The 20,571-nt window shown below is 36.1% G+C and overlaps 4 protein-coding genes across 5 annotated transcripts; 2 read left to right on the forward strand and 2 right to left on the reverse strand.

Moving 5' to 3' along the window:
• Positions 1–279: 279 nt before the first annotated feature.
• Positions 280–11,140, forward strand: LOC137576405 (oxysterol-binding protein-related protein 9). 2 transcript variants are annotated; one of them, XM_068289496.1, is made up of 15 exons: positions 280–721; positions 2,283–2,411; positions 3,169–3,405; positions 3,465–3,542; positions 5,074–5,371; positions 5,455–5,578; positions 7,099–7,497; positions 7,556–7,707; positions 7,776–7,877; positions 7,939–8,113; positions 8,175–8,310; positions 8,383–8,469; positions 9,022–9,143; positions 9,257–9,362; positions 9,428–11,140. In XM_068289496.1, exons 1-15 carry the CDS (start codon positions 548–550, stop codon positions 9,512–9,514), a joined length of 2,406 nt encoding a protein of 801 aa, XP_068145597.1. In that variant the 5' UTR covers positions 280–547; the 3' UTR covers positions 9,515–11,140. The 2 variants fall into 2 exon arrangements, with proteins under 2 accessions (XP_068145597.1, XP_068145598.1); XM_068289497.1 differs by lacking the exons at positions 280–721; positions 2,283–2,411; positions 3,169–3,405; ... (1 more) ...; positions 5,074–5,371; positions 5,455–5,578 and adding an exon at positions 5,976–6,400.
• LOC137576862 (very long chain fatty acid elongase AAEL008004) lies at positions 823–2,104 on the reverse strand. The gene is made up of 5 exons (XM_068290195.1): positions 1,944–2,104; positions 1,775–1,874; positions 1,593–1,686; positions 1,285–1,531; positions 823–1,222 (listed from the first exon to the last, which is right to left on the reverse strand). Exons 1-5 carry the CDS (start codon positions 1,963–1,965, stop codon positions 900–902), a joined length of 786 nt encoding a protein of 261 aa, XP_068146296.1. The 5' UTR covers positions 1,966–2,104; the 3' UTR covers positions 823–899.
• On the reverse strand, positions 3,431–4,611 carry LOC137576407 (uncharacterized). The gene has a single exon (XM_068289498.1). The coding sequence runs from the start codon at positions 4,557–4,559 to the stop codon at positions 3,597–3,599; it is 963 nt and encodes a 320-aa protein (XP_068145599.1). The 5' UTR covers positions 4,560–4,611; the 3' UTR covers positions 3,431–3,596.
• Positions 11,141–12,214: 1,074 nt separating the features above from the next.
• On the forward strand, positions 12,215–19,506 carry Asph (Aspartyl beta-hydroxylase). Its single transcript, XM_068288836.1, is given in 19 exon segments — positions 12,215–12,459; positions 13,727–13,812; positions 13,814–13,913; positions 13,979–14,128; positions 14,186–14,499; positions 14,561–14,602; positions 14,673–14,717; positions 14,823–14,867; positions 14,930–14,992; positions 15,051–15,122; positions 15,184–15,364; positions 15,530–15,607; positions 16,101–16,220; positions 16,391–16,918; positions 17,246–17,349; positions 17,786–18,026; positions 18,097–18,202; positions 18,265–18,990; positions 19,056–19,506. Coding segments are annotated over 19 exon segments (3,204 nt in total). The 5' UTR covers positions 12,215–12,407; the 3' UTR covers positions 19,207–19,506.
• The last annotated feature ends 1,065 nt before the right edge of the window (positions 19,507–20,571 follow it).

Raw genomic sequence — 20,571 nt, forward strand, 5'->3', positions numbered from 1 at the left:
ATGCAGCTATATCAAAATAGCTAATACTTTAAATCATTGAAAGATTTTCTAATGCTTATGGCTTATTTAATATACAATTATTTCCATAAAAAGGTTCAAATCCTCTTAATGAAACATGAAATAAAAATTAATTTAAATATGCGCGGGCAATATTAGTGCTAGCTTTTAGAGGCTAAAAAGTAGCTAAACAATTTTGATTCAACATGAGCATTCTTAACGGACTCATGAGTCGCGAACATCAAGCTCAAAATGAGCTGTTGATTATTCTTTTGTTGTTGCTTTTGTTGTTTGCAAAATCTCATCTTACCACCAGTAAATACCGAAACTAAGAACTTTATTTGGTTTTGCATAAACTCAAGCAAACTAGGCTGAGTGGTGGAGACCCATCAAAAGTGAGATTCCATTGCAGAGTGGGAAAAATATTGCGTCATCACCGTGACGGCCCGGCCCAAGTGCAATTATTATTACAATTCCAATCAGATCCATTTGGGATTGGCGCTGAACTGGCGAAGGTGGAGAAGGGTGCGAGTTGCGAGTGGAGATAATAATGGCCTCTAGCTCGGGAAGCGGACCAGCTCCCAGTAGTGTTGGCAGTGGCAGTGTCAGCTCCGGCGCTGGAACCCTCGAAGGCACCCTAAGCAAATGGACAAATGTGATGAAGGGATGGCAGTATCGGTTCTTTGTTCTGGACGAGAATGCTGGCCTCCTTTCCTACTATACGGTGAGTGAATAAGATTGATAGCCCCGTCTCACAAGCCTTATCTTATCAGCATTTCTTCGAATCAAAGCAAGCCAACGAACCCAAAAGAAAGCAGCCAACTGTTTAATTTTTGTTCCTAGATATCTTTTGTTTATGCGTTGTTTCCATATTTGATTATGATTATTATTCAAAAAATCTCTCACTTCTCAGAAGTTAAACTCTTGCGCCGCTGCGACTTCTTATAGGAATTATTATAGAAATCATAGAAACCATAAAACATGAGGCCAACTACAATAACAAAATATGTGAATACAACTTTGGGAACACCGCAGCGAATCGATTGAATGACCGCTTGAAGTAAAATAAAGAAAAACTGAACCATTTGGATAACCGTAATGGATTTCTTCACAGGCGTCAGAGCACGAATCACTTTTTTATCGGCCACAGCTGCCACCAGATAATAGGAATACATAATAATGTGCACCATGGAGTTAAGGAACACGGGATAAAATGCTGCAGTGCCTGGAAAGTAAAAAAAGGAGTCAATGAATATCATGAATTTTAAGGTCCAAGAGAATATTTACCATTCTCATTATAATGTAACAGACAATAGATCAATGTCAAAGTGGCTATATGATGAAAAACGTGCAACTTGGACACTTGGTTCTGTTTCTTCCTCAACACAAAGATCACTGTCTCTATGAGTTCGGAGAGTTTAAGCCAAAAAAGAAACTGGGCCAATCGAAAATGACGTGTGACAATTTCGGGTTCATGAATCGGACCGCTGCATTTCCAGAAATATAATATATTTCCATGGGTTACAAACAGAATCTGTTGGGGAAATCAAATATTTAATCAGTCATTTGTCTTCACTTACATTTGCCTGAATTACCTCATAAATCACATATATACAGGACACCACTTGGATAATGTTGTGGCAAATAATCAACTTCTTTAGCGTATAAGGCTTGCGGTGTTCCATAAAACTGGAAATTAATTATGTAAATCAAGCTCAATTGAATACCCAATTAAAGGTCAAACAAAATCTAAAGGTCTCGTATTGCGTAAACATACTTTGGTCCCAAATCGGTGACAATATATAGATATAGAGCCAAAGTGCCCAACATAAACCAGGGCGTGTTCATCAAATAAGGATGCTCAATTACAGGGCTCACTGGAATGAATTGAATGACATAATTCTTGAATTTCCCTATGGAATTTTAAAAATATTTATTTCGCCCACTTGTAGCTGTTGTTGCATCCATGTTGAGTCCTTTTGTTTGGTAATATCCTGAGTGTGAGGTTTCAATGATATCCTTTTTTCCCGCTACACACTGCCACCTAATTTAACTCAAAGGCAACGTTCCGAAGACCACAACTTCTAATACACATTTAAACACATTCTAGTTAATTCACTTTACTTTTAATTCGCATTTCTTTGAATTAATTTATTTAAAACAAATCACGGACGTCAAGAAGAGAACTCGCTAAAGAGGCGAATTGCTAAACAATAAAAATTCCATTAAATCAAATTTAAATTTATATTTCGATTGACCAATTTATTTTCGTTTTGTTTTTCCAGTCCAAAGAGAAAATGATGAAGGGTGTTCGACGTGGCTGTGTAAGACTCAAAGATGCTTTAATTGGCATTGATGATCAGGAGGATAATACCTTTACCATCACTGTGGATCATAAGACCTTTCATTTCCAGGTAGGTCATTCGATTTGCCGGTGTCTTGCATGCATGCCCCACATGTTCAATACAAATCGAAGCGAATGCGCACCTGTCTCATGTATATAAAGAGCTATACAGATACACAATAAACAAATATATATACACAAGTGTGTCTGTCTAGCATTAGGAATAGGTGCGAGCAGGGTAAAACTTTTGAACTTTCAAGTTTGAGTCTAGTAATAGTTGTCTTTCCCCCCCTTTGTTAGATATAGAAATTGGCTTTCATTTCTTGACCTTTGTAGTTCTTCACATTGAATACCCTTACATTACACACATTTGTATATGTCTATACTTACGTTGGGCTTAATAAGATGATTAACTGTTTAATAAGTTTAATGTTATATACATTTTTTTAGTTAACAATAGTTAATACTATTTTCGTTCTTAATAATATTCAAAGTATTCAAAGAAATTAAGAGTTGAGAATCAAAAGAAATATAAATAAAACTAATTTTAAAATGTTAGAACTTTTGATTGTCTAATAAAAATTAGGGTATACAATTTTTTTTTTGCAAAGACTTACCTTCCTTGAGTTGTCTTATTGTTGGTGTATGTCCCTTTTCCCCTCTTGTTACGATTCACTTTTTATTTCTCTTGTTTCCTTCTTTTTCTTTTTTTTTTTTTTTTTGTATAACGATAAAACTTTGTTCTTTTGCCAAAAACCCACGCCCACCACTCATCCGTTCATATGTGTCTGTGTGTGTGTTTGTGTGTCTATATGGATGCATGACAGGCACGTCATAGCGAGGAGCGGGAACAGTGGGTGCGACGTCTAGAGGACACAATACGACGCCATGCAAACCGTTCACGTTTATGGGATAGTCAGAGTGCCTTCTACATTGCTGGCGGCTACACCAAGGAGTCGCAGAATTTGGCCGCTGGTGGCAAAAGGGCCAACCACTTGGAGCTGCTGGGACGTCGCGTTTCCGAAGCGGATGCCTACCTTCAGCTGATGATAGACCAGACCAATGTGAGTCTAAACTTTAAAGATAAAATTATATAATAACTAAAACTTTATTTTGCAATTAGGCATTGGATAAACGCATCTCGGAGCTAAGCGACGACGAAGAACAAGCCAAATGCAAGGCTTTGCAGAATACCTACAGTGTAAGTACTAAAATATGTATGTATGTATGTACGTATGTATAAACAAACAAGAATTTACTTCTCGTGTGATTCGGTTAGGCTGATTGCTAAATTCAATTCATCACGAAAATTATTAGAAATGTGTCGCATTTCGGTAAAAGGCAGACTCCAATGTTCCTTATTCACACGCATATAATGGTTTAACTCCTCAGAATGATTGAGCCAATGCACAGAGACTGCTCTGGTCATCTTTAGGGCCGGATTGCGGCCACACAAACTCAATGAGGCATTTAGCTTGAGCTTATTTTGGGGTGTAATTAGCCAAATTATGTATACCTGATCCATCATATTAGCGCGAGCTTTGAGAGATTCCACTAAACTCTTATGGCTTAAAGCGATACTTGCAGCTATTTTGCAGATGAGAACAACAATCGGCAAATGAATCTCCTGTCCACCTTCTCCTGATCCACCTTCATTGTAGGATAATATACCCAATACTTGATTATCACGTATGTGCAAATGTTTGGGTTGAAATGTGAATGTAACCCTTTGGCCAGGACTTATGGCATGGCAGCCTTCTACATTCATAGGCTCACCATTGGCACTGTGATCGGTTATATAATGAAGCAAAAGAAGTTGACTATCGACACGACGATGGCAGCCATCATAGATGCATTGCCTCGACCCGCAGCTTATGAACAATGAATCCTCCGACTTATTCGCTTGTTTCTCGTTACTCTCTTCCTTTGCTACAAAAGGGACCTCTGTGATGGCATTAAGATCATCTAATTCAAATTGCTGCTGGTCATTTTGCAATTTCTGTAGACCCAATCTCAAATTATCTATACTGGCACGTAAATCATCAAGTTCTCCATTCAAAGCAAAGTTATTGTTCAATCTATTTGTCTCCTCTAATTGTTCTAAAAGGCGACGTTTCTTGTAGGACTCAAATTGAGCAGAGATCTCATCTATGCCATAATCTTGGCGCTCAAGTAACTCCAAATCCTTTAATTTATTTACCGTTTCAATACTATCCATCTGAGGGGCTTGTACATAAGAAATAACTAAATAAAACTTGCAAATTTAGCAATTATAATTAAATATATAATAAGTATGTACATACAAATATATTTTGACAAGTATCTCAAATAATACTTAAGGAGGGAGGTCAATGAAATTAGTTTTTGAAGTTTCAGTTTTTTTGGGACCATGAAACAACTCTCTATCCTTGGTAGTTTTTCTTTTCTTTTTGTCACATGTTTCACCTTCATCTTTTGTTCCTTCCCATCGATTTCCAATGCAAGTTCAGGGTTACAATTCTCACCCCAAATAAAAATAAAGTCAAACAAACAAACAAACAGACAGACACAGATACAGATGCATAAAAACCGCCTGAGAATTGTGCGGTTGCTCAGCAGATGGCCAGGCCAACAGGCAACACAACAGCTGCTGCCAATTCCTAGCCTCTCATGTTTGGCCAAAACTTTGAATCAATAAATAGTAAAAACAACAAAACAACTAATGTCGTCGACTATTTTGTGCAATTTTTCAGGCCATGTTGGATCATATCAAACACTCGATTGTTAGTTTACAAATTGCCAAAAATATGGCACACCCCATCAATGGTATATACAATGGTCCCACAATGGCCACAGGAAGCTCAACAACAACAACAGCAATAACAATGGCTTCCTCTGCAGGAGGTGGAGGAGCAAGTGGCGGTGGCGACACAAAGGCTGACAATAGCAGCAGCGGCAGCAGCAGCAACAACAACAACAAACTGTCAAAGGCAATTGCAACTAAAGGGGACCTTCTGGTCGATGACGAAGATGATTCAGCAACGGAAAATGGTAAATACGATTTCCTCAATTGGCCTCAATGTCAAGTAGGCGCAAAGTTTAATCAATCGTTAATGCCGTTTTGCATTTTACAGCCACCACAGCGCCATTGGGCCTAGTTGTACCTGAGACCTCTTATTCGAGCAGTGAAGGTGAAGAGGACTTTTATGATGCCTACGATGATCCGTTTACCAGCTTGGGCAATTCACCTATTGGTTGGTAAGTGGAGCACCCATCAGCATCATCGACAACAAGCAAATTACAAATTGTTTGATAGATGCAGCTCCCCTCTCTCTCTCTCTCTCTCTCTCTAATGCCGGCCGATAGCCGTGACCATGCCTCGGCTCCAGCTCCCGCTCCTGCTCCTCATGGATTTAGATTTTCCTTTTTTTGTTTTTGGCGCATGCGCTTTAAATGTACTTTTTGGCCGTCCGTCTGTCTGTCGCATACCTTCCACCTGCAATATGCAAGGCAACGCATTTTCGGAGCCTGTTTTGCCATTTTGTTTGTTGTTATTTTTCGGCTATAAATAATTAATGTCTTTTTGCCCTAGCGTCGTCAGCTGATGCGGGGCAAGTTTCTGTCTCTCAGTGTTCAGCGCGCGCGACTCGGCTCGTTGCTGACATTGGCGTTTTTCCCTTTTTGGGGAGGGCGGCTTTGTTTTTGTCGTGGCTCTCGTTTGCTGGTGCTTGTTTTGAACTGGTCCTGCTCCTGTCAGTTGTAGTTTCGTTCGTCATCGGCTCACATTGTTGTTAGCGTGTGTTTTGGTGTGTGTGTGTGTGTGTTTGTGTGGAAGACAAAAACTTGTCCATTTTTGGTTTTTGGCATTATGGCAGAACTGTTGGCACTATAAACTAGTAGCGGCCTCCTCTTTCGGTTTATTTTTCCTTTTCCCTTGGTTTTACTTGCTTTGGCGCCCCCAAAAGTAGGCAATAAACACAAATAAAACTGGCCATTGCTACATTTCACTTGGGATTTAGGTGGTGCATTTACATTGTGAATAATTATGTTCAAAAAGTGGGTACGTCGTGTCAGCCTTAGGTAAGTAGAGAAATTTGTTGCTTCACAGATTCTTAAGTGCTGTGTGCGTGGGTATAAGTGTATGTGTGTGACTGAGTGTGTGTGTGGCCAGAGATGTAGTTGGTATTGTTTTTAACAGGGATTATTGATTTAAATTCCAATCAAAACGAATTCTCAAGTAGATTTCAATACCTATTGTTCCAGATTAAGCTCCTAAACCATAAGATTTTAGTCAATATCCTAAAAGCCTGTTAGGAATGACTCTTTAAGTTCTATCCTTAGGTCCAAATCATTTAACTTTGTATAATATAACAATCAATTATTCTTAGACCCCTCAACTTTCCATTTGGTTAAGTGATTCAAAATTTATTTATTCATTCAGATTTCGACTATTTATTAAACATGTTTAAGGTCATTCTATTTGGTTCTCATTAAAGTGAGCTTTATGCTCGAGTAAGTTTTCCTACCCCACTGCATCTATTCATACGCTAGGTCGCTGTAAGTGTTTCGCTGTGACTTATAAATTGTAAATGAAGCAACAGCGCCTAAGAAAAGAGGCTGACGCAGAAGCTGACATCATACCCAAAAGATTTATGCCATCGTACATAAATTATGCCCAAAACGATGGGGACCGGACTGAATTTTAATCAACAAGTCTTGATTTATACCGACTATTTCTTATCCCGTCCCTCTCTCTCCCTCACTGTCTGTCTCCTTAGCGCTACACGAGGATTCGCTGAGACAACATCGCCCACACATGAAAAACCAACAGATGACTTGGGAGCTGGCACATCAGTAGATCCCATTGCTACCACACCATTGCCAGAAATTGAGGAAAGCGAACCGGATGCCAATAAACAAGTTGATTCGAAGGCAGCTTCAACTAGCTCACGCACTTCCAGCTATGATAATGGCATCGACTACGATGCCCTGTACGAGGAGGAAGAGGAAATGGATCTTAGTATGGAGGCGCATGGTTCTATGATAACGCATTTGCTGTCCCAAGTGAAAATTGGCATGGATTTAACCAAAGTGGTGCTGCCCACGTTTATATTGGAGCGTCGGTCACTTCTCGAAATGTATGCCGATTACTTTGCCCATCCAGATTTATTTCTTAAGTAAGTTCAACAAGTTATTTGTAAGCTAAATTTGTTATTTAATGCGTCTACTTAATAGGATTGCGGAGCTGGAGGATCCTCGTGAGCGTATTGTTCAAGTTTGCCGTTGGTATTTGAGCGCATATCATGCTGGACGCAAAAGTGCTGTGGCCAAAAAACCCTACAATCCCACATTGGGTGAGGTATTCCAATGCCATTGGGATTTACCTGGTAAGTGAAAGTTAAAGCTAAAACTAATTAAAGAGAGTTCACTTAATGGCGCAAATATATGCTTCCAGATGAAAACCCCGACTCCAAAGCTGTTAATGATGGCCCTGTGCCCTGGTGTAGGAGAGATCAATTGACATTTTTAGCTGAGCAAGTGTCACATCATCCGCCAAGTAATTAAAATCTTTAATGGCATTTGGCTCAAATTTCCAATTAACTATATTATCCATGCAGTTTCCGCCTTCTATGCCGAGCATTATAATAAGAAGATTACATTTGCCGCCCATGTATGGACCAAATCGAAATTTTTGGGCCTCTCAATTGGTGTACACAATATAGGCGAGGGAGTCGTCACTCTGGTGGATCGCAGCGAGGAATATATATTGAATTTTCCCAACGGTTATGCCAGGCAAGTTTCAAGTTTAAAGTTACAACATGTCAAAGGGTAATGAATATTTCTATTTGCTTAGATCTATACTCACGGTGCCTTGGATTGAGCTTGGAGGTTCTGTGGAAATCAAATGTCCACAGACTGGTTACTATGCAAATGTGGAATTTCTAACCAAACCTTTTTATGGTGGCAAACGCAATAAGATATCTTGCGAGGTGAGTTCTTCCCCCTTGAAATATAAAGAAAAACAAATTTGATATGTAATTTGTTCTTTTTTATTCTTTCAGATTTATTCGCCTAGTGATAAGAAACCTTTTGTTTCAATTTCGGGTGAATGGAGTGGTCTAATGGAAGCCAAATGGCATGATAAGAATGTAAGTTTTCTTACAATTATTAACCAATATGTAGATAAAATTTCTTTATTATTGTAGTTTTGTCAATAATAGAATTGTTGATATTATTACTATTAACAATTCTTATTGTGTGTGTGTGTGTGTGTTATTTGTAACTTTTCAAACCTATTTTATTACAAAAGATAAACCTTTTCCTTTTCCATATATTTTAACACATGCTGCAAATAAAACTAATGCAACGAGTTGGCAGCTAGTTTATACCAAACACCCCAAAAAAAAACCTTTATCAAGTCCATAACTCCCATTCCATTCAACCACTTACTTACACTTACGATACTTGTGCTTTTCTCTTAAATAGTTCGGGACCAATTTCCTAAAATCTTTACTTTGTTTATCTAGAAAATTAAAAAACTAAATACCAAACTAAACTATTCAACTTACTCCTAATCTATGCCTGTTCTGTTGTTCTATTCGATGTTGTTTAAATGTGTAATCCTTCGATTTTACAATCTGTACATTCGAATTTGTTAAATTTCAACCATGTGTGCCTTTGTCATTTGTATGATTTTCTAGAAAACCGAAGTATTCGTTGATGTAAATCGCATACCCATATTTAAGAAACAAGTTCGACCAATCGTTGAGCAGGATGAATTTGAATCGCGACGTGTATGGAAGGAAGTGACAGCGGGACTCAAGTAAACCAACAAAATATATATTTCTTAAACCAAATCAACATATTTAAATCTATACAACTTGAGAAGAACATTTAATTCAATAATTTTATTGTTTTTGTTTCCAAAAATTATAGATTCAATGACATAGAACGTGCCACTAATGCCAAATTTGTGGTGGAACAACATCAAAGGGATCAGGCCAAAGTTCGTAAGGAATACGATCTGGCTTGGGAACATAAGGTTAAGTATTATACAACCTTTAACTAAGTTGATGGCTAATTGATTTTTGCATTTTATTCTTATAGCATTTCAAGCCTGTTGGCGACAATTGGATCTATGCCAAACCGTTGAGCCAACGTATGTATTTGCAGGAGAAGGAGGCCAAAAGATAATGCTGTATTAGTAACAAGGACAGCAGCAACAACTACAACAACAACAAACACCAAAAACAAATGTCTATATATTATGCATACATATATATAATTCATATCAAGAGCGAGAATTCGAAAATAGGCCTCAACAAAACTATTTTTTGTATAATTTCCACAAGTGCGCAAAAGAAACCCTAAGCAGGAATCGATTCTTTAAGTAGAAGTTGTAAATAGAAAACCCAAGCAGATACTGCAACACAGATAAAACTTTAAAACAAAAAATCAGCAAAACACTTTAATTAGTCTTGATAAAGAAAAACAAACAAAAACACTTAAATATTATACATATAGATACATATTTAGCAATTAAAACTAGAGTGTTTCAAAGGCAATCGCAGTAAACTGCAAAAAAAACACAAAACACCTATGCAAAAAAAAAAAAAAAAAATAAAGAAAACAACACACACACACACACACACACAAAAAAAAAACTTAATAACAAATTACCTTTTATTTATACTAAACAGAATGAACACATAATGGGATATATCAAATGAAAATCTGTAGCTTATGACAAATGTTAGAGATTTAAGCATAGAAATTCTATATACATAAATATATTTTTAAAATTCAAAACAAAACAAAAAATGAAGAAGACTCTGCTATAGACAACATACAATACCGAATACGAAAACAAAAGAAAAACAAACAAAACTATTAAAGAATAAAACCAATGCTTGTTTTCAATAAAAACGAACACCATTTAATGCACAATTGTTTTATGCAATAAATTAAGTAAATAAACAACAACAACAAAAACCTTTTAGTATTATGTTTCGAATTCCATTTTTGAAAAAAGAAAACACAAACAAAACATAAAATGAATATTAAATTTTGTCAAAATGATAAGTAAAGCTTTACTAACAGCCCGCTGCTAACTTCAACTCCAACGAATTATGTATACAGTAAACAACAAAAAAAAAAAAAAAACAAAAAAACAAATATTGCAATTAACAAACAAATTAAAAAACAATTTATGAAATTTAAATATATACATATATATATAGTTAGCTTTTAATTTTAACAAACAAACAATTCTACACCCCACAACCAGCAACAACAACAACAACAAACAACAAATGCAAAGAATTTTTCCTTTGTGATCGATCTACTACCGAATACTCTCACGCAAAGTTAACGCTACAATACGAAAAATTAAAAAAAAAAAAACAAAAACTAACAAACAAACAAAGAAGTAAACGAATAATCTAATAAAGAAAAAGCTACTTGAAGTTTATTGTAGGATAAACCTAGAAGGGTAAAGCATTATTTTTCCTAGATGAAAACGAAATATATACATATTACGTATAAAACAAAACAAAATAAATTAACCATTAAACCAATTTCTATTCCTATACACAAAAGACGAAAACTAACACACACACACACAACACACACACACCCAGAACAGAACCGAACAGAAGCAACATTATATGTAAAGTATATTATATTTTTACGAACAAATTGTTTTTGACTATAAAATAGATCAAGAAATAAACACTTAACAAATTGTTTGTATAAGAGTGTCCCTCCCTCCTTTCCACCCCAAGATACGAATTATTGCAAATAAAACAAATTGTTCTCGAATTTTGCCAGTTTGATTATATTTATTTAAGAGGGGATAAAATATAAATCTTGTATTGAATTTCAAACAATGATTTTATGGACAAGTATGTATATTGTAATTATTTTCCTGTAGTACAGATATTAAGCAAATTAAATGCTATTAATAATAGTTATGCGAAGAAAGTTTTATTATTTTTAATTAACTTGGGATTACACCCAACCCAGAAATTAATAGTGCAATAATAGAAATAGAAATAGTTAACAAAAGAAAATAATAATTAGATTATTTATTTAGTTAAAAAAACTTAAATTTTGATTGTCTGCCTTTTACTCAAAAATTTTCATAATCGGCTAAGGTAAAAGCTGGATATTTGATCTACATTCGTAATTCAAAAAGTCTCAAGAATATAATATGATCCATTACAATTTTTCATATTAAAAAATTTAACATATATTTGAATTCTTTTCAGATAAATAAACGTTATACTCTAAACAGTTCTCTTTGGAACAATTTTAAATAGTAATCTTTTTATTTTATTACTTTAAATTAACGGATACGTTTCTTTATTTTCACAACTTTGAATTTAAAATAATTATTATTATTGTTAATAAAAGTCCAAAATAATTTTTTGTACAACAATGATAAAATATCATAACTAATTTTGTACAAAAATAATAAAATATCATAACTAATTTTGTGTTTAAAAAAAAATCAAAAGTATTTATTGTTCAATTTAATTTATAACAATGTCCATGCTGAAAATATTATGTTTGAAAATCATTTGATTTATATATTATGAGAGATCATATCTAATATTTTTACCTCTGCTGTAAACAGAGTTGTCACCCATTTGAAATTTGCAAAAGTCTAAAACTATTATGATAAAAAAAACTAAAAGATAACAAACTCGAAAACAAAATCTTTGGAGCATTTTCGTTGTAACGGTTCTTTCCTTTCTTACTTTTCCCGTTTCAATTTGAATTTCCTGACAGTCTGGCAACCTAAATACCGCCGGCACCATAGCTTCCCTTCTAGCGTATATTTGATTTTATAAATAATTTCACGCGAGCCCGAGCTGTCTTGTCTGTTTCTTCTTTGCTCCCTCTCATTTAGTTACGTGCGGTGATTGTGGTCGGCGAGCACATCGCTCACCGCTCGATCTGCTGGGAAAAAGAGGAAAATAAAACATATTCAACTTTACTAGGAAATCATATTTCCCTTCTTTAGCAAGAAAAAGTTGGAAAAACAACAAAAAGAAAGCAATAACTGAAGAATTTCGGAGGAAAAATGTCGGGCGATGTGCAGCCGCGTAAGCGTAAGGATAAACGCCGAAAACGCGGTAAGTTTTTTCAAATCGAGTTTAGAAAACGTCGTTCGAAACGATGATGTTTTAAGTTAAGAAAAAAAAAAGACATAGTTCTGCAAGTTGCCGAGTAGTTCGGGGGCAGTTCATTTCTTTTATTAGCATAATATTATTGTCGAGTGCCTTTAAAAATAACTTTGCCCTATTATATAAAATTATACATACATATGTATGTACATCCACCGTGGTTTTTGTCGTTTTCCTTCTATTTCGAATGCGTGTGCCGCTAGGCAAATACATATGTATAGCCAGATAAAAAATCTTTTTATGATTTCTGGCTTGCTCGGAGCTGTGTGTTCGAAATAATTCGTTGAACAACGTTGTCGTCGATGGCAAATCAGAAGGGAAATCTTTTTTGTGTAATGGTTTTTTAAATGCAAATGGATTCGATGTGCCATCTCGATATGAGATATGAGCTGAGGTTCATATTATCTTATCTCTTTTGTATCCTCTTATCTGCTATAAGGTATTATTTGTTTGATCTATCTTGTGAGAAAATGAAATTAAACACAATGGGCTAATGGAAAATGTGTTTTTTTCTTCTTCTTCTTCGTCCATTTACTCGATCTTTATGGTCTAGCACCATAGACTGAGTGATATTTCTTTTTTGGACACGCAAAAACAACAACGACATGTTGACCAAAAATATACATACATGGTATATAGTAGTACACATTTTGGTAGTACTTGGCCCATTGCCGAGGAGCATGACTTGCAGATTTCCTTATTCTCTTTGTTTGTTATTTGGCACATATTTGGCATAAACACACACAAGAATGACCAAAAAACAAGAAGAGGAGTCGTAAAACATATATTCTTCTTATCATAATGTAACTAATTTTCTGTATACATATATGTAGATGATCGCAAATCCGATGGCGATGTGAATGTTCTAAGGCAATCAAGTTTTCAAGGTAGCATATGGAAACCCCACCGCCAGCCCCAACAGCCCCCACAGACTTAAGACCAATTAAATTGCAATTGAAATCTTTTTAATTTCCTTAACTGATTTCATGTCACACAAAAACACTTAGAACAAACACACTGGCTAACTAAATCTAAATGTCCCTCCCGCCCCCTTAAAAAGCTCTCCATATGACCCACCCACCGCCCACACATGATGTTTGGCATTGTGTGTCTTGTTTTGAAGGTGCCATATTAATTAAGCGTTTTGATGCTAATCATGTGTGTATGTGTGTGTGTGTGTGTGTGCCTGTGTCTCTGTCTATGCATTTGATTTCAGATGACGACGAATCTTCTCATGGCGTTCATATAACAAAGATGGGAAATGAGGATGTACATTTGCACGTGCATAGCGAACACGGCACTGGGGGGTCATTGGTGTGCCAAGATCATATTCTTCTCTCTGATGGCAATTCTGTTGGGCCTGGTTGGTCTGATCATATTGGAGAATCGTGGTCTCGAGGATTGTAAGTTAACCATCTATATAAAAAAACAAATTGAGAATGTTAAGTCAAACAATCTTCTGTTTCAGTGGACACTCCCTTATCAGAGTCACGTTTTTCCAATTATTTTGATGGCTGGGTTGATGAGCATAGAGTGGAGCATGATGCACATGAGCCTGGAGGTCATGCCATAGATGAGCATGACGATCACGATGAGGCAGATGAGCATGATGAAGAAGGTAAAAGAAATAGTTAAAGTTTTAAAAACTTTTGTTTAATTTTACAAATATTTTCAGAAGAAATTCTCTCAGAGGAGGAACATGCAGAAGAAGATGAAGAAGAAGAAGAGGAGCAGGAGGAAGAGGCTGACGAGGACGAAGATCATGCTGGAGAAAATATAACAGCTGAAGATGATGAAGCAGCCGACGAAGAAGAAGAAATTACAGCAGAAGCCACCGCAGAAGCCACTGCAGAGGCTGATGAGGAAGACGAAGAGGAGGAACAGGATGAAGATGAGGGAGCTCAAGAGGAAATTGATGAATCCATAGAACCTCCAAAATCTCATTCAAGAGTTCAGAGTCAACCCGATTTGGAGGATCAATTTGAAGAGGTAATATTCTATATAATTTAAGTAAAATTTGTTTGAAAAGTTTCTAAATTGTGGCCCTTAGGAACGAGAGAATAATGATGACGATGATCAATTGGAAGAGGAGGTAAGCTGAACAACTACTTGGATATATCCCAAAAGTCAGTTTTATAAATTGGATTATCTACTTATTATAGGATCAGGAGGAAAATGACGAAGATGTGGATGAACAAGCGACAGAGGTAAGAATTAGTGATTTCGGAATCCAGAAGTGACTACCTCCAAAAGTATATATATCCTTTCTCAGAATCTATAGCTTTGATTAATGTTTATTATATTCCCTACAGGAACTTCAGGATAATGAAGATGATGACAATGATCAAGTTGAAGAGGTAAAAGAGAAAACATTATAATACTCAATACAATGCCAAATTAGTTGCCTATTCATTTCCAGGATAAGCAATCAGATGCCGTCAACGATGATGAAGACAATGACGATGAAGATCAATTTGAAGAAGTAAGAAAGTTAATTAAAAAACAAAAACATTATCTAAATACTAATTATACATTTTCAGGAGCACGATAAGAAAACTGAAAATGCCAATGATGATGATGATGATGATGAGGAGGACGATCAGTTAGAAGAGGTAAGCAACAAATGCTTTTAAACTTATAGCCAACTAATTAAATTTATGTTCCACTTTCAAGGATGGAAATGATGACGATGATGATTTCGATTCTCTAGATCAATTCATCGAAAACGATGAAGAAGAATTGCAAAGACAGGAAAAGGAGAGAGAACCTCAGGCTAGTCAGGCTAAAGACAACGATGATAATGATAACGATGAAAAGGAGACAGAAGAAGAGCCCACATCCTGGCTAGCATCAGGTAAGCTCTCATCGATATTCCGAACCTTGAACAAAATGAACGGTTAATGGTTTTTAGGGCTCAAACTTAAATTAAAAATAAAAAAATGTAAACAAAATTGTACAAGAAAGTGCAAAATTTCGAAAACTCCTTTAAAAAAACAATCACAATCAATCAATTTTCCAGTTGCTGTTAAATTTGGTGTTGGCATTGCCCTAGCCTTAGTTTCTCGATTTGTATTACTCAGGAAAAATCCGAATACAAGTGAGTTTTTCAATATCTCAAACAAAAAAAAGAGTTATAAGCACGCCAAATTGTTGTTCTTTTCTTGTACATACATAAAATGCTAATAATGCAACTCGTTTAATCTCTGCTTGGTCTCTCAATGTTGTGATCTGATCCAATACATATATCTATATATCTACTATATCTTATATTCAAAACGAACTAACCACAACTAATTTCCAAATAAGGCTGATTTTGCACTTTCTTCATTATATTTTTTATGTTACTCGTTGTGAAACGCCGAAAATCAAAAAATTATAAATGATTTATGATTTGAGCTTATTTATATTTTATGTTTCCTTTTCTTTTTGTAGTCACAGCTTTGTTTAAAAAATATGTATACGGCCTATGTATGTATGTATGGCTTTTGTTTTCCAAAAAAAAATCTCTATATATATATTTATATAAATAATTGACGATCCAAACTTTTTAATATAATAATCTTCGCATATGAATACGCAAACATATATAGCGGAGGATGAGGAGCCCTCACCGGAGATCAGTATGCGGCGACGATTGACCATAGCCTCAGCCGAAGATCAAATACCAGATGATGTGGAAGAATTGCCCCCACTTGACGATGATGACATTGGTTGGAATATATTTAGATAGATCCTTATGCCATAACTTCGGTACCATCGAAGTTCATTTAAAAGCATTTTAATGATGCACTTATCATTGAAATGATTTAAAGTGTTGGCATTTAGTTTATAAAGTATATCCAACTATTGCGTTATTAAAATCCAAATATTTCCATCCAAGAATACTCCGAAGAGGAAATCGAAATCGAAGAAGAAATCGAAGTGGAGATCAGTGATTTAGATGAGCCCGAACCGGAGAGCGAATCGAATGTAGCCATGTCGGCTAGTTATGTGCCAGAAACATTTGAGCAACTGAGTGCCATGTATAGAGGTAAATCTAAGGAAACCAAAACGCTGGAAAAGAAAAATGTACCAGAAGAACCTAAACAAGTACCGGTACCAGTACCAGTACCAGTACCAGTACCAGTACCAGAAAAATTAACCGAACCTGTACCCGAAACCGAACCCGAGGCAACGCCATCCTCCAATATCTATGTGGAATATGATTACGAACATTATTCAAATGATGATGACGATGATATCGATGATGATGATGATGATGAAGATATGGATGAAAGTGATGAGATATCTGATGAAGTTTCGGATGTGGATGATGCTGATTTAATGAGTAGATTGGAAGCCAAATATGGCAGATTACCGGCCAAGGAGTATGAAAGCGATCCAGACTCTGATGATCCCAGCTGGACACGTAATTACTAAATGTACAAATCATGCAAAACGTCTACCCCTCATCATCATATTATACTCGTATTATATTAGAATATAGATTTCTATTCGTATATCTAAATATAAATCCATGACACACTCAAACAAACAAACAAACAAACACACACACATTGTAAGTGTTGGTCCTAGGATATAAGAAAAAAAGCAAATCCATATTATCTATCTCTAACTAACAATATTTTCGAAATGGGAGCCTTTTAAAAACCTTTAACCGTTCCACAAAAATATTCTTCTTTAAATGTTATAAAACCTTATTCTAATCACATTTTGTTTACATTTGTGTATATAGAAATAAAACCCAAAGAGCCTAAAACGGAGTCTAAAGCGAAATTAGAAACCGATGATCTATTTGAGGAAGAGCTACGTAAGGCAAATGCCGAAATGATACGAGAGGTAGGCATCCATTCTATTTTCAAATCACTTTCTGATATACCAACAACGTTCTCATTTCCTATTTAGCTCAACAATCACTAGAAATACATCAAAATATCATACAGACAATTTTATTTCATAGCTTTTACTCTAATGCTTATTTAAAAATTTTATTGCTAAAACAAAACATTCTTGTTATGGGGTTCTCTTCGAAAAAGAAAGAGGGGAAAAATGGTTTAATCAGGCTCACCCACCCTGAGGTAAACCCGAACTGCTACTAAATCCCATAATAACCATGTTTATTGAGTGTTTTCTTTCGTTTTCATTTTGTTTTCTTTTCCTTTTGATCCCATAAATATTAATTGCTTTTATTTTATATTTCTTTGACTAATTTGCATGTTTTGAAAATGTTAACAAAAAAAAAAACAATTCTGTTTGTTAAATGACTGCGAACCAGAATCATGATCAAGCCTTGCTCGCCCTTAACACCATCACACACAAATTTCCCCACGAGCCGGCTGGACATTTGCTGCGTGCCCAACTTTTGGATCACTTGGCTGAATTGAGACATAGCAATCAATTGCTTGGCCAGGCCATAGACTCCTACAAACGATATTTGGCCTTTGCTGAACTAATCACAAACGATTGGGAATACCGTGAAGCCGGTAAACGTTGCATTGAACGTTTGAGATTTATGGGTGAGTAGTCTAACACAAATGATTGGAAAAGAACCTTTGATATATCTTGTAATTCATGCATTTTCCTTAGGCCAGCAATATCAGACTGTCATTATAAATGAGCAACTTATAGAGCGTTTTTCTACGGATCCTAAACTAAGAAATGAACTATCTTTGACGCATCTTATGGATAATAAGTGGGTGTGTGATCTTCCTTTGATATAATTGAATTTTTTAACTAATCCTATTGCCTTTTTAGCTTAAGACAATTGAAAAAGGTGGCCAAAGACACTTTGGTACTCTGGCCCAACAATGCGGTGGCCCAATTGCATTTTGGTTTGGCCCTCAAGCAACTGGATAAAAATTATGTCCAAGCTTTGCCGTACTTACAATATGCCATCAATTCTCAAGAAAAGGGCACTCAAGAGGCATATTTTTATCAGTCTCTCGGCGAGACTTTACAGCGTTTGGGTAAAAGTTCAGAGGCACAAGAAATCTACCAAAGAGGAGCTGTTAAGAATTTCTTCATTAGTCCCTGGCAAAGATCTCTTTACAACGAGCCTCATTTGCGAGCTCAACCTTTTTGGCAGCCCTCTGAGACTGGTTACGAGTCGGAGCTGAAAAAAATTCAAGAGAATTGGATGGGCATACGTGATGAAGCATTGGCTCTTATTGGTCAGCAGGGAAACTTTGCAGACGAGACGGAGCAGCTGCGAGACACTGGAAATTGGCAGCAATTTGAATTATTTGCTCAGGGAAAACGTTTGCAAAGAAATTGCCAGAGAGCTCCCATGACTTGCAGACTCTTGGACACGTTTGTGTCCTCAAGTCGCTGCCGTCGTGGTCAGGTAAAATTTAGTGCCCTGCAAGGGCAAACACATATCTGGCCCCATTGCGGACCCACCAATTGTCGCCTGAGGGCTCATCTCACACTCAAGTCACCTGAGCCACATCTAACCAGCCTGAGAGTGGGCGAGGAGATAAGGTTAGGTTAAAAATTAATAAATAATCAACGAGTTTTGTTAATATTTTGACTTAATCTTATTACAGAACCTGGCAGGAAGGTGAAATATTTATTTTCGATGACAGTTTTGAGCACGAAGTCTGGCATAATGGCACTCAGTTGCGTTTGGTTCTCATCTTTGACCTCTGGCATCCAGATCTATCTGTCCAGCAGCTTCAAAGTCTTACGGCAATTTGATGGACATTGGCCACAATTAATTAAGGATGTGATGTAGCTTCTGGTTCTTGGTTCCTCTAAGTTTGTTAAATTTTTTTTTTTTTTTAGCATAGTTTAAAGCAATCGCTAGAAAATTGTATCTTACCTCTCTTACTTAATAAGTTTCTCTAACGAATAAGCAAACGATGCGTGGCTTTTAGTATTAGAAGAAAATGTAGTTCTCATCTTAATGTTTAAGTCTCTGGTGGCAGCTTTTCTTTTTGCAGAAGCAGCAGATCTTTTTTAGAATTTGGTAAAACAAAACATGAAAACTACTTACAATTTACATATTTTTACTTAATGGGAGCATATTGGGTTTTAGAGTTCCAATGAATTGATTCTTGGTTTAGATACTGATTTAAAATGTCTTAAAATGTTTTATATTATTATTCATCAGCTAATTATGACAGACTTTTGTTTCTGTTGCTCCTCTGCTTTCTGTGTTTTCGCCATGAAATGGAAAATATTACTAACTTCATAAATAGTGTAAAATTTCGTTGAATTCGGAAAGGAAAGGGTATAAACTCTCTGGTGACTTCTTTTCAGACTTCTAATCTGCATGTTGTCGTCCAGCATTTTGAGTGCCAGTGCTTTTTTCTGGGTTTCTAGTAAAATACTTCGCAGAAGTACCGACTGCCATACCTCCGGATTTCGCACTTACTTGACGGGATGATAAGGTGGATGACTAAGTTACGCACGTAAGGAGGCGCATTGACTATCCAGAGTAAAAGCTTTTACTGGGATCGCTGCAGAATTTCAAAGTGTGAGTTTTGTGTGAGTCGCTGTGCCCCAGAGCTGTATGCCATAAGTCCATACAGGCTTCAGAATGACCTTGTAGAGCAGATATTTGAGAGTGTTTGATCTGCCCAGTTGCAGATGGTACAAAACTCCAATGCTCAATAGCATGTGGAGTGGAGTGAGGAAAAATAAGTCTTCTCCTCTTCGAATTCCAGAAAGAAGTCATTTTTATATTTCGTTTTCATGAATTAGAAGCTCTTCATGAGCCATGTAACAGAAGCTTTTAGAACATGTTAATGTAAATACAGTGGTAGAAATTTCGATAATCTTAAACAAATAATATAAGAAATTTTAATATATACAAATCTAAGTTAACAATGACGTCTCCTCCAACAGAGAGTAACCACTGCATATGGAAATCTTTAAGACTAGCTGAGTTCTCTTGATTTTAATATGTATAAGCATTCCAAATTAAACGCCTGCCCACTATGGCTGACTGGGGGCACTTGCGCCTACTTGTGGCGAAGCTGCGCCTTGTCTGAGTGGACTAAGACAGCCATGACAAATATTCAAATTTGTGGTCCCAATGTCTCGTAGGCTGGGAGCTAT

The sequence above is a fragment of the Drosophila tropicalis genome, unplaced genomic scaffold (genome assembly GCF_018151085.1).
Source record: "Drosophila tropicalis isolate 14030-0801.00 unplaced genomic scaffold, ASM1815108v1 contig_593, whole genome shotgun sequence".
Classification (NCBI taxonomy): domain Eukaryota; kingdom Metazoa; phylum Arthropoda; class Insecta; order Diptera; family Drosophilidae; genus Drosophila; species Drosophila tropicalis.

What these genes read in the sequence shown, in the direction of transcription:
- LOC137576405 (XM_068289496.1), top strand. Translation starts at nt 548, where the DNA reads ATGGCCTCTAGCTCGGGAAGCGGACCAGCTCCCAGTAGTGTTGGCAGT. An exon ending in GCCTCCTTTCCTACTATACG is followed by an intron (nt 722 to 2,282) that starts GTGAGTGAATAA and finishes TTGTTTTTCCAG; the next exon opens with TCCAAAGAGAAAATGATGAA. An exon ending in ATGCCATTGGGATTTACCTG is followed by an intron (nt 7,708 to 7,775) that starts GTAAGTGAAAGT and finishes ATATGCTTCCAG; the next exon opens with ATGAAAACCCCGACTCCAAA.
- LOC137576862 (XM_068290195.1), bottom strand. Translation starts at nt 1,965, where the DNA reads ATGGATGCAACAACAGCTACAA. An exon ending in GTCACCGATTTGGGACCAAA is followed by an intron (nt 1,687 to 1,774) that starts GTATGTTTACGC and finishes ATTAATTTCCAG; the next exon opens with TTTTATGGAACACCGCAAGC. An exon ending in GTATATATGTGATTTATGAG is followed by an intron (nt 1,532 to 1,592) that starts GTAATTCAGGCA and finishes TTTCCCCAACAG; the next exon opens with ATTCTGTTTGTAACCCATGG.
- LOC137576407 (XM_068289498.1), bottom strand. Translation starts at nt 4,559, where the DNA reads ATGGATAGTATTGAAACGGTAAATAAATTAAAGGATTTGGAGTTACTT.